The 11,929-nt window shown below is 47.4% G+C and overlaps 1 protein-coding gene across 1 annotated transcript; it reads right to left on the bottom strand.

Annotated features, from left to right (window-relative positions):
- Nucleotides 1–205: 205 nt before the first annotated feature.
- On the bottom strand, nucleotides 206–11,362 carry LOC310775606 (uncharacterized protein; the record flags this gene model as incomplete). Its single annotated transcript, XM_083635768.1, has 4 exons — nucleotides 206–609; nucleotides 1,245–1,341; nucleotides 4,601–4,655; nucleotides 11,169–11,362. 4 exons carry the CDS (start codon nucleotides 11,360–11,362, stop codon nucleotides 206–208), a joined length of 750 nt encoding a protein of 249 aa, XP_083491894.1.
- Nucleotides 11,363–11,929: the final 567 nt, after the last annotated feature.

Raw genomic sequence — 11,929 nt, 5'->3', positions numbered from 1 at the left:
GCGGTTTCTCAGCGATGAAAACCGATATTCTCCCAAACTGTAGGGGGCAGTGTATCGAAAACTCCCGTCTACAGCGGGGATCTCCACTTTTTCCCTTGTTGCATTGCCTTTTAGCTTTAACATATCTGTCCCTTAAGTTTTTCCAGGCCTTCTTGACCGCTTCTCCGTCTCCGTCTCTCTTTTGGGGAGAAGTAAAGCTGGAAGCTTACTTCTTCTTAGGGGCAGCTTTCTTAGCTGCTTTGGGCTTGGCAACCTTCTTCGCTGGAGCTTTCTTGACAGCAGCGGGCTTCTTGGCCACCTTCTTGGGACTCTTGGTCGCCTTCTTGGGGCTCTTGGCTGGGCTCTTTGCTGGTTTCTTGGCCGCTGCAGCGGGCTTCTTGGCTTTCTTGGGGGATTTCTTGGCGGCTGCTGGCTTCTTAGCTGCGACCTTCTTCTTGGGGCTTTTGGCTGGTTTCTTGGCAACGGGCTTCTTGGCTTTAGGAGCGGCTTTCTTGGCAGCGGGTTTCTTCACCTTTTCAGCCTTGGGGACCTTGAAGGAGCCGGACGCCCCGGTGCCCTTTACCTGCAGCAGAGCGCCTTTTTCCACCAGCTTCTTGATGCCGATCTTGGCTAAATATGGCGAAAAAACATCCAAACATCCGGACGATGGGTAGGGGGGCCCCTGGGAGCTTCAGTGCCCTGGGGCCCCTGGGGGTGTTAATCTGGCTCTGACCATCAGCTCCTGTGCTTCCGCCATTTTCTCCGCACAGCCGCGTCGGCGTAGTTACAAATTTGTGGGGGTGCACGGCCAGGCGAAAACCGTCCGCACGGAGCCTTGCGGAGGGGCGTGTCTGCTGATTTGACATCACTTTTCCGCGCGGACACTCGCGTTCCTCGCTGATGCGGAAAGCATAATGAGCCCTTTAGTCAGACACAGCATGAAAGGAGGAGCTGGGGAGGAGGTGGGATGAGCTGGGAGGAGCTGGGGAGGAGGTAGGTTGCAAACAGCTTGCAGAGGAAGCAGCCATGTTAGGCAGGCAGACTGGAGCAGATTTAAAGTGGGTGCCCTGTTGGTGAGTTGAGCCAATTGAATGTGTCAGCTGAGCCGTCAGCTGATGTGGGCTGGGTTTGAGATCAGCTCCTAATCAGCTGTGGGCTGGGTTTAAGCTCGGCTTGACCACGTGGCCTGCCTGAACTATCGCCATGTTCCATTTCTGCCTCCAAGTTTGTATAACTAAACAAAAATCCAATCTGCCTTTCTGTACAGGCCAGGTCCTGGAGGTCCTGGAGGTTCCCCTTCAGCAGCTCTTCTGCTCCATTTAGCTTAGCTGACCGGATGATGACAGCGGTCCTCAGCCCTGCCTGGACAGACAGACAGACAGACAGACCCGTGGTCCTCAGCCCTGCCTGGACAGACAGACAGACAGACAGACAGACAGACGGATGGACGTACGGACAGACAGACAGACCCGTGGCCACTGGCCAGGACAAGAGGAAGGCTTTTACTGCTCCTTCTATAAGCTTTAAACCTCCAGTGGAGTCTCTTCAGACAGGATAGCAATTACTCTCTTCTAACAGGGTGTTTTTGGCCTACAGCAGTTTGGCTTACAGAGGCTGAAAAGACACACAGGAGAGGCAGGGTGGGGTGAGTATGGGGGGTGTGTGTGAGGTGTTAAATCCAGTTGTGTAGCCGTGTGTGTGTGTGTGTGTGTGTGTGTGTGTGTGTGTGTTGTTATTGCAACAACCAGCACAGAACTAGAACTATAGGAGATGGAAAGAGCGTTTTGGAGGATTTGATTAATTTCCAGTCATTTTTCACTTGACAGAGGATTTGGGGGGGAGGGTGGAGCAGTGTTGCGGGGTGCAGGGCCACGTGCTCCATGGTGGTGCAGCAGGGCCACGTGCTCCATGATGGGGTGAGAGAGAGAGCGAGGGGGAGAGAGGGAGAGAGAGAGAGAAAGAGAGGGAGTGAGAGAGAGAGCTTGAGAGGGAGAGAGGGAGAGGGGGAGTGAGAGGGAGAGAGAGATGGAGTGAGAGGGAGAGAGGGAGAGAGGGAGTGAGAGGGAGAGAGAGGGAGAGAGAGAGGGAGTGAGAGGGAGAGAGAGAGAGAGAGCTTGAGAGAGAGAGAGGGAGTAAGAGGGAGAGACAGGGAGAGAGAGAGGGAGAGAGTGGGGGAGAGATGGAGAGAGAGAGGGAGAGAGAGCGAGTGAGAGGGAGAGAGAGAGGGAGAGACAGGGAGAGAGAGAGAGGGAGTGAGAGGGAAAGAGAGAGCGGGAGAGAGAGAGAGCTTGAGAGAGAGAGGGAGTGAGAGGGAGAGACGGAGAGAGAGAGAGGGAGGGAGAGAGAGAGGGAGTGAGAGAGAGAGAGGGAGGGAGAGAGAGGGAGAGAGAAAGAGGGAGTGAGAGGGAGAGAGAGGGAGAGAGAGAGGGAGTGAGAGGGAGAGAGAGGGAGAGAGAGAGAGGGAGGGAGTGAGAGGGAGAGAGACGGAGAGAGAGAGGGAGAGAAAGGGAGAGAGAGAGAGAGAGAGAGAGAGAGAGAGAGAGAGAGAGAGAGAGATTGTGGGATAAGGAAAGAGGGAAAGGAAGAGGAAGAAGCCCCGCACTTGTTAGGGTTCATGGTTAGGGTCAGCAGGTTGAATGGTAATCAGGTTTAAATGTGAACGCAGCATTACTCTGTTACACACGCACATGCACAAACACACACACACACACACGCACGCACGCACACACACACACACACACACACACACACACACACACACACACACACACACACACACACACACAAATCTGTGCTACACAATTATTTGACTGCTTACCGTAATCAGCATCCCACCACAATCACCAATCACTATCAGCTGCCATGCAATCACTGCAGCGCTGCTCCGGCCAATCAAATGATGGACGAGTGGTGATGTCATCAGGATGCTATCATCTGGTTGGCTAATGACAGGAAGTTTCTAATAGGATCACGACCTGAGAACAGAGCAGAGGTCACGGCCTTAAAGTCGAGCTGAACCCAAAAATTACTTTTATTTTATTTTAGTTCAAATACCTGGGTATTCAGTGCACCTATTTAATAATGTATGCCAAAAAAAGAAATCGCAAAAATCGAATTTCTTTCGTTTTTCACACTTTTTCACATCAAAAGTTCATTTTTCAAGATTTCATTCATAACAGTAATCTACAGTTTGCTGACGTCACCTAGTACTATCACATTTCTACATCATTTCAACCAATCATATCACGACATGGCAGCTGTCAATCAAATCTTCATTTCAGGATAATTTTCTCTTCCAAATGAAGGGGAAAATGGCGCCTAGTGCCTGTCATCTGGCAGAATTTCTAGCCCATAAACTAACTACTAACTTGACCAATTATGCAAACTAAATCAAACGGTAATGTCTAAGAATGCATAGAAATGTAACTGGCTCGTTAAAACTCGCATTCCAGGAATATTATTTACCGCAATAGCGATAATGGCGCGCGCCTCAGAGAGCCTGGTTGTCAGGGGTCGCACCTCGGAGATTCCAGGCCGACGGGCTGCACTCTCCGCTCGGCAACACGAAGGCAGCTGGCTAACTGCGGCTCGCTGAGCTCCACTCAGCCAGTAACCTCGCGTCAGCAGGCTCTTCCCGAGGAGAGCGCCACAACACACTGACTCCCACTCGATTTGGAGGCGGAACACACCAGGATTGGCCAAAGCCCAATCCTGTCCCCAGAATTGTCAAATAAAATAATCGACATACTACTATGACCCACCTCTCAACCTGTGATCTCAGACAAATTATGTTTTCAGTCTGAAACGGACTCCGATGCACGCGACGAACGGGTTCAGTTCGACTTTAAAGGAACACTCTGTCGATTTTCAACCAGCTTTGTAGTATCACTACAGATAGTAGTATATCAGAAAACTCTGAACAGTTTTGAAGTCGTTCATTTAGTTTGACAGGTATTGAGAGTTGACTTCAAAACGGTTTACAGTTTTCTGATATACAACTGATGTTGTAACGACACAAAGCAGGCGGAGGGCTCTGGAAGCTTCAGCTCTTGTTGCTGTTTTGTAATGAAAGTGAAGACAAAACACATGTGAACACATTTGCATACGTGAAATGAAGACTTTCACACTTTCATATTGCTTTCATACTGGAGGCACAGATAATCTGACTGGTTGAGTTAAACCTAGGTGGGCGGAGCCAAATAACTAAGTAATACTGGTCTGAATTCGAGTGAAAAAGACAAGAGGTTACAGAGGATGAGGCTAGGCTATAGTATGAAGCCTATAGTGCTCTGCTGCTAACTGAAAAAATACCATCCATCCATAGTTATCTAGGTTAGCTAGCTAGCTGACCTTCAAGTTCAAACTAGCCATAGTAGCTGTAGCCTATAGCTATCTAGCTAAGTTAGCTAGCTCCTGACCTTCAACAGACCAGAGTGCATTTTTTCCATTCAACTTTGCCAGTTAACCAACGTGCAATTTCTTCTCTCCGCCCATACGCCTATTTCACATGACACCCAAAGCAGCCATTTTGTGTCAAAAATGCAGGAAGTAACACGATACAAAAATTAAAGCTCCTGCTGTTGATATAAATTGTATATACAATTGATATCAACAGCGTTACAGAGGCCGCCAAAGGCGCGTTACAGAGGCCGCCAAAGGCGCTTGCCAAAGCGGTTCTGTGAGACAAGTTCAGAGTGAGAACGTGTGTTACTTCCTGCCCAGCCTCCCTGGTCCCTGCCTCGGACGAGCCACGGCTCAAAACGCTCATTACATTATGGACCCTCTGGGTGCAGGAAAACTGCCCTGGGAACACCAAATTAATGTTGCATGCATATAGTATAATCTGCTTGTATTTGGAGTTGTGGAGCCTTGCTAGCATGCTAGCTACGATTGAAGCCATTTTAAAAACACTGCAATTCAAGGTAGAGAAGTTGCAGCTAGTTTCAACATAGCAGACTATCTACTGTAGCTAGATATGCTAGCCTTCGGTAGCTACTGTAGCTAACATTACCTAAATGAAGTTAGCACTTTTTCAGTTAGCTAGCTTTATAGCTAGCGAATGTTAGCTTAGCTAGCTAGCTAGCTAGCTGCTGTAGGTAGTCTGCTATGCATGCTGAAACTGTTTAGAGGCATTTTGAACTGTTTAACATCTTAATGTTTAGATTAAACAGTTTGAAAAGTTTTACCTTCAGGAAGCAGGAATCTCTGCTTCTCAACCCTTCTGAATGGGAGCGGATATGCGTTGCAATATGGCTGCCTTCATGAATGCATAATTGCAATGAACCCGCCTCCCGCTCTCACTGATTAGACATGCAAGAACCAATGATATTGAATGCTGCCCTCAGAAGGCATTCCAATAACTCACATCTGCCCGCCAAGAGAAACAGTGACAGACAGAGAAAGCAAGAAATAAACAGAAAGAGAGAGACAGACAGACAGACAGACAGACAGACAGACAGACAGACAGACAGAGAGCGAGACAGACAGACAGAGAGCAAGACAGACAGACAAGACAGACAAGACAGACAGACAGACAGACAGACAGACAGACAGACAGACAGACATTTGTTGTTCCAAATAGGTTTTTTGGTCAACACTAATATTTTATTTGATCCTATTTTATTCTATTTTATTCTTCTTTGTTTTTTCCCTCTCTCTTCTGAAGATTTAAAAATAACAACGGTTATTTACCAACACAGTCTCACAATTCTGTGAATTCTTTGTTAATATACTGTAAATGCTCACTATTTGCACTATCACTGTTTTATTGCCTGTTGATTACTGTTTTGTTATTATTCTGAAGAGATTCTGGTCAACAATAGTCTTCTATTCGATTCTATCTGATCACATTCCATTTAATTTTCTTTTCTCTTCCTCTTTGAATATCTTCAGATTTTGTGATTTATGTTTCTGGGGAAACAGAAACATAATAGGCTTTTTTCTCTCTTCCTTCTTACCTTTCCTAAGTATGTATTCTCTATGCCCTTGTTGATCACATGCTTCTATTATATGATTTTCTATATTTTGACGTCACCACTGCGTCAGACACTTCTTCCGTGTGCCACGTCACCTTACCTGTGCCACATATGCTCTTTTATACAGCATATATAGCAGCCCACATCCAGCTAATACAGCCTGACGAAGACCAGCGAGGTTGAAACGTGTTGCGTTTTGTTGCCCGTGATTTCTTTGAAGATGTACATTGTTAGTTAACTGTGTCAGTACACTTGTACATTACTTCATAATTAAAACATGATCCTTATACCCAAGAAGCTCCTTTTTCTATTTTGTTTCTGGGTAACAAAATGTCTTGTTTTCTGTTTTTGCTTGTTTGTAATTGCTAAGTGTCACTAATGCTTTGGCAATGTAAGATGTACCTTATCATGCCAATAAAACCCATTTTTGAATTTAGAATTTGAGTGTTGACAGATAGAGAGAGAGCGAGACAGACAGAGAGAGTGAGCAAACAGAGCGAGAGAGAGTGAGAGAGACAGACAGAGAGTGAGAGAGACAGAGAGAGCGAGACAGACAGAGACAGTGAGCAAACAGAGAGTGAGAGAGACAGACAGAGAGTGAGAGAGACAGAGAGAGCGAGACAGACAGAGACAGAGAGAGTGAGAGAGAAACAGAGCGAGACAGACAGAGAGAGAGACAGAGTGAGAAACAGAGTGAGTGAGAGTGAGAGAGAGACAAACAGAGTGAGTGAGAGAGAGAGAGAGTGAGACAGACAGAGAGAGTGAGAGAGAGAGAGAGAGAGAGAGAGAGAGACCATAGGGGATATACTTTGGTTTGGTAATAAAGCAGCGTATAATGAGCGGGATAATGAGGCTGGGACATCCCAGCACAACATGCATGATGGAGATGAGAGGTCTGGTTTCCTCTCCAAACCGCTGGGGGCTTCCTGCCTGAGAGGAGGGGAGGGGGGGTGTTCCTCAGAGCTGCCCCCCCCCCCCAATGCTCTCAGTGACAGAGTGGGTGTTGCTGTTCTTGACAGCTGACCCGTCTCTCCTCAGTCATTCTCCACACTTTGCCCACATCCAACTACATCCAACCACATCCAACCACAACACTGTCATGAGAACAACTGGCTAAAGTTTGCTGCATGTAACAATAGTCGTGTTTCCATTACCCTCATAAATGCGCAAAATCTAAATATCGCAATAGAAATTGGGTAATGGAAACACGTAAATTTCGATATCGCAAAACGTTTTTGCGCTCTCATGAGGTGGTTTTTCAGACGTGTCGATATAGCAGTTTATCGCAAAAGTGTAATGGAAACAGTTTTTTCGCATTAGCACGTCATGTGACCCATTCTGCTTTGGAAAAGCAGCGAAAAATGAGGAAGAAACGGTTCGATAAGCCGTGGCAAAACCTCCGCAGCAATGGAAAACTTTGAAGCAACGCTAGCAGAAAGACGAGTGTTATGCAAAATAAATATAAAATAGATAATGTTTAATGGCAGAAATCGGTCCATGGTGACAGGCTGCCTGTGTGCGCGCATTTGGCACAGCGCGAGATAAGGGATGAAAAGCAAGCACACACCGGTGCGGTGCGTGCTCCTGACTGAAGTGAATACAGTGACTGTGAGTAATACATTACACACGTTTCAGGTGCAGTGTTATAATTATAATAGCTACCGTAAATTCCGGACTATAAGGCGCACCGGTCTATAAGCCGCACCTTCAAAGTTGACTATTTTTTTCTTATATAAGCCGCACCGGACTATAAGCCGCGGGTGTTTTAATGGTATTTTTTGTTTTTTTTACAGTGCACACAGTGTCCGCGGTGTGGTGAAAAGAGGGCAAGAGAGGAAATTAAAACAGAAGTGGATTTATAGTTAGAAAGAGTGCTAAAGAAGAGAGAATTCCGTTTTTTATTTTTTTATTTTAGTTACTCACAGTACTATTGACCAGTCCAACTCAAAAGATATTCGGCAGTTTCACTTTGAGCTCTTGTTCCGCCGCTGTCCATCAATGGTTATGACGAGTCTCGCTGGGTACAGTACGCCAAAGCGATATCCATTGACTCGATGATGCTGTTGTATGTTGCGCGTTTCTGTTGCACCAACGCGGAGAGGTCCTGCCGGACGAAAAAGCGCGTACCCTCCCAGGTGAGGGGCATCTTCCCCGCAGCCTGGAGGATGAGTTGACGGTCGGGCCAGCGGAGTAGGCAGATGAAGATGGCCCTCGGTGGCAGGCCGGGGTCTGGACGTGGCCGAGGCGCCCGGTGTGCCCTGTCCACCTCTGGTGGTTTCTCGCCTTCCTTCAGGTCCAGGATGTAACACAGGATTTTGCCACGAAAGCGTCCATGTCACCAATCTCAGCTCCCTCTTTTACATTGATCAGGCGAATGTTATTTCTTTTACTCCTGCTGATTAAGTCATCAACCTGCGTGTGCAGGGTTTCGATTTTGCATTTTATCCATTTTCGGACTCACTGTGTTGTTTTTGTCCTCCAGTGCGCTGATGCGCTTTTCCGCATTATAAACTCTGTTCACGGTTGCCTTAGTTTCTTTAGTGAGTGAGTGGATGGACTTCTGCACGTTTTCAAACTTGTTTTCAAGCTGCTCAAAACCTCTGAGCGATGTCGGACTTAATCGATAGTGTTTCACGGAGTAAAAGTTTAGCCCAAGCCGTGTATCTCCAGCCTCCAGCAGGTGAGTCATTTCCTCATTCATGGCGTGATTGCTTCGTCTTTTTCTTTCTGCTTACCTGTGTTGTGTTATGTTATGTTATGTTGTTAAAAGAGGGCAAGAGAGGAAATTAAAACAGAAGTGGATTTATAGTTAGAAAGAGTGCTAAAAAAGAGAGATTTTTTTTTTTTTTGGAAAAAATCCATAGATAAGCCGCACCGTTATATAAGCCGCAGGGGCCAAAAAACGGGAAAAAAGCCGCGGCTTATAGTCCGGAATTTACGGTACACAAAATTGTGATTATTGACCAAATCAGCCTTTTCCCCCCTCCATCTCTAAATCGGACCAGTTGTAGGCTATTAGGCTATTAGGCTTTTTTCCTCTGCCTGTCGCGCTCACTGCATTCACCGCAGCCAGCAACATTTTGCAACTAATTTTATTTTGAATTGATAATCAGGCTTGTTTATATGTGTTGTAACTTCATGTTGTGATTTGCATTGACCATTGGTTGGATTTGAGCATGCAGGGGACGGGATATGGGGCAGATCCACTGTGGCAGGCAGCTGCTGGTAGGCTAATGGGAATTGCGTTCAGGTGACCAAACTTAACTTCAATGGAAACGCCTACAAGTCGCAATTGTACATTGTCGAAGTTGTAGAAATATCGCAATTATTTTGCGAAAAACTGTAATGGAAACACAGCTATTGACACATCAATATATCACGGTCACATTAACTCACCGACCAGACTGAGAAACAATGGAGATGCACTGGGTTTTTTTCTTGGCGATGGCCTCATTTGTTGACAGTGATTTTATACTGATGACTCAAAGTTAATGTGGTAATGATTTACAGTATCGATGCTAAATACACATTTTATGTACTTATCATAGTAAACATAAAAAATAGGGAAGAAGAGAACACATTAACTATAAGTTTTCCCTCAACAATTTCAAGTAGTGATACTAGAACCCATACTGAATGAAGCAAACTGAAAGCCCAATTCATGTGCACTAACCTCACTGACTGCAGCAGCTATAAGCGCAAATCATAACCTCAATAACCTCACTGACTGCAGCAGCTATAAGCACAAATCATAACCTCAATAACCTCACTGACTGCAGCAGCTATAAGCACAAATCATAACCTCAATAACCTCACTGACTGCAGCAGCTATAAGCACAAATCATAACCTCAATAACCTCACTGACTGCAGCAGCTATAAGCACAAATTATAACCTCAATAACCTCACTGACTGCAGCAGCTATAAGCACAAATTATAACCTCAATAACCTCACTGACTGCAGCAGCTATAAGCACAAATCATAACCTCAATAACCTCACTGACAGCTGCAGCTATAAGCACAAATTATAACCTCAATAACCTCACTGACTGCAGCAGCTATAAGCACAAATTATAACCTCAATAACCTCACTGACTGCAGCAGCTATAAGCACCAATTAGGAGGCAATTTAGTTGGTGTATATGCAGAATACAACAGTGCAGAATAAGGTGCTAAGTGGTTTGACAAATAATCAACCAGTAGGCTACATGACTCATATGCATGTTACATATTATATCTTCCTAATATAATAAGGTGCATGATGGCCAGCGGCACAGCGCACAGTTGCTCAACTGCGCACCGGCCATTTGTAACTTGGGTGGCACAATTAAGAATTAAATTAGCCAGGCTCCAACCTACTGAGCTACTAATTACTAATTAGTATGTAGCAAGGTAGCATGTAGCATGTAACATGTAGCAACATGTAGCAACAAGATCCAGCTAGGCTAATTAGTAATTAGCCTAGCTGGATCTTGTTGCTACATGTAGTACATTCATTTGCCTGCAGGGGTGAAAGAGTTTGAGAAAGCCAAACAGGACAGAGTAGTGCTGTTAGTAGGCTACACATGCTGCAGCAGAAAGACCTACAGCAGGATGCTATTAATGACAATGAGATAAGATTACTCCAGTATGAGCAATGCGTTTGAGATCTCCTCGGCCCCTCCTCCCTCCTCCCACACAGGGGCTGCCTGGCTCTCCTCTGCCCCTCCTCCCACCTCCCTCCTCCCACCTCCCACACAGGGGCTGCCTGGCTCTCCTCTGCCCCACCTCCCACCTCCCACCTCCCACACAGGGGCTGCCTGGCTCTCCTCTGCCCCTCCTCCCTCCTCCCACTCAGGGGCTGCCTGGCTCTCCTCTGCCCCTCCTCCCACCTCCCACCTCCCACTCAGGGGCTGCCTGGCTCTCCTCTGCCCCACCTCCCACCTCCCACTCAGGGGCTGCCTGGCTCTCCTCTGCCCCTCCTCCCACCTCCCACCTCCCACTCAGGGGCTGCCTGGCTCTCCTCTGCCCCACCTCCCACCTCCCACTCAGGGGCTGCCTGGCTCTCCTCTGCCCCTCCTCCCACCTCCCACACAGGGGCTGCCTGGCTCTCCTCTGCCCCACCTCCCACCTCCCACACAGGGGCTGTCTGGCTCTCCTCTGCCCCTCCTCCCACCTCCCACCTCCCACACAGGGGCTGCCTGGCTCTCCTCGGCCCCTCCTCCCACCTCTCACACAGGGGCTGCCTGGCTCTCCTCTGCCCCTCCTCCCACCTCCCACACAGGGGCTGCCTGGCTGAGCTGGCTCTCCTCGGCCCCTCCTCCTCCCACCTCCCACACAGGGGCTGCCTGGCACTCCTCTGCCCCTCCTCCCACCTCCCACACAGGGGCTCTCCTCTGCCCTCTCCCCCATGTATCCTGCATGCCCATGCATGCATGTTATAAATGCAGGAGTTGTTTTCTTGTCTTGACTGTACAGAACTAAATCAGTATATTGTAGCACAAACCTCTGCTGTTGCTCAACCAAGTAGAAACGACAGCAAAACCTGATACTTCTGGACAATTCCCCATTGGCATGGAGCAAAGATGAAGCAGTACTTCAACTAGAAGTGTATACCCGGTGAGTGCAGACCTGCACTGAGGCCAATAGTCCAGTCTATGATATGCAAATGTTGTGAGTGGGATCTGATCTGATCTGATCTGGGATCTGATCGGCTCCATAATGTAATGGCTTCTTCCTTGGCCCATGCTACACCCTTCCAGCACGTTTCATAGAAATCGGCCAAGGAGTTTTTTTCCCCGTAAGCTGAAAGAGGCAGACAGACAAATGGCACCGAAAACATCACCTCCTTGGTGTGATCATAGTTTCTACTTTATAGACGCTTTTCAGTCGCTCTGTGTGGACATGCCCACAAAATGTTACGTACAACAGCTGGCTACTGCCAGACTAGACCCCACCCCCCCGTATATGTGACAGTGCCCAGCCACAAGTACCGC

The sequence above is a fragment of the Poromitra crassiceps genome (assembly GCF_964638095.1).
Source record: "Poromitra crassiceps genome assembly, chromosome: 4".
In the NCBI taxonomy this organism is placed as follows: domain Eukaryota; kingdom Metazoa; phylum Chordata; class Actinopteri; order Beryciformes; family Melamphaidae; genus Poromitra; species Poromitra crassiceps.
This window is presented reverse-complemented; position numbering and strand designations above follow the sequence as displayed.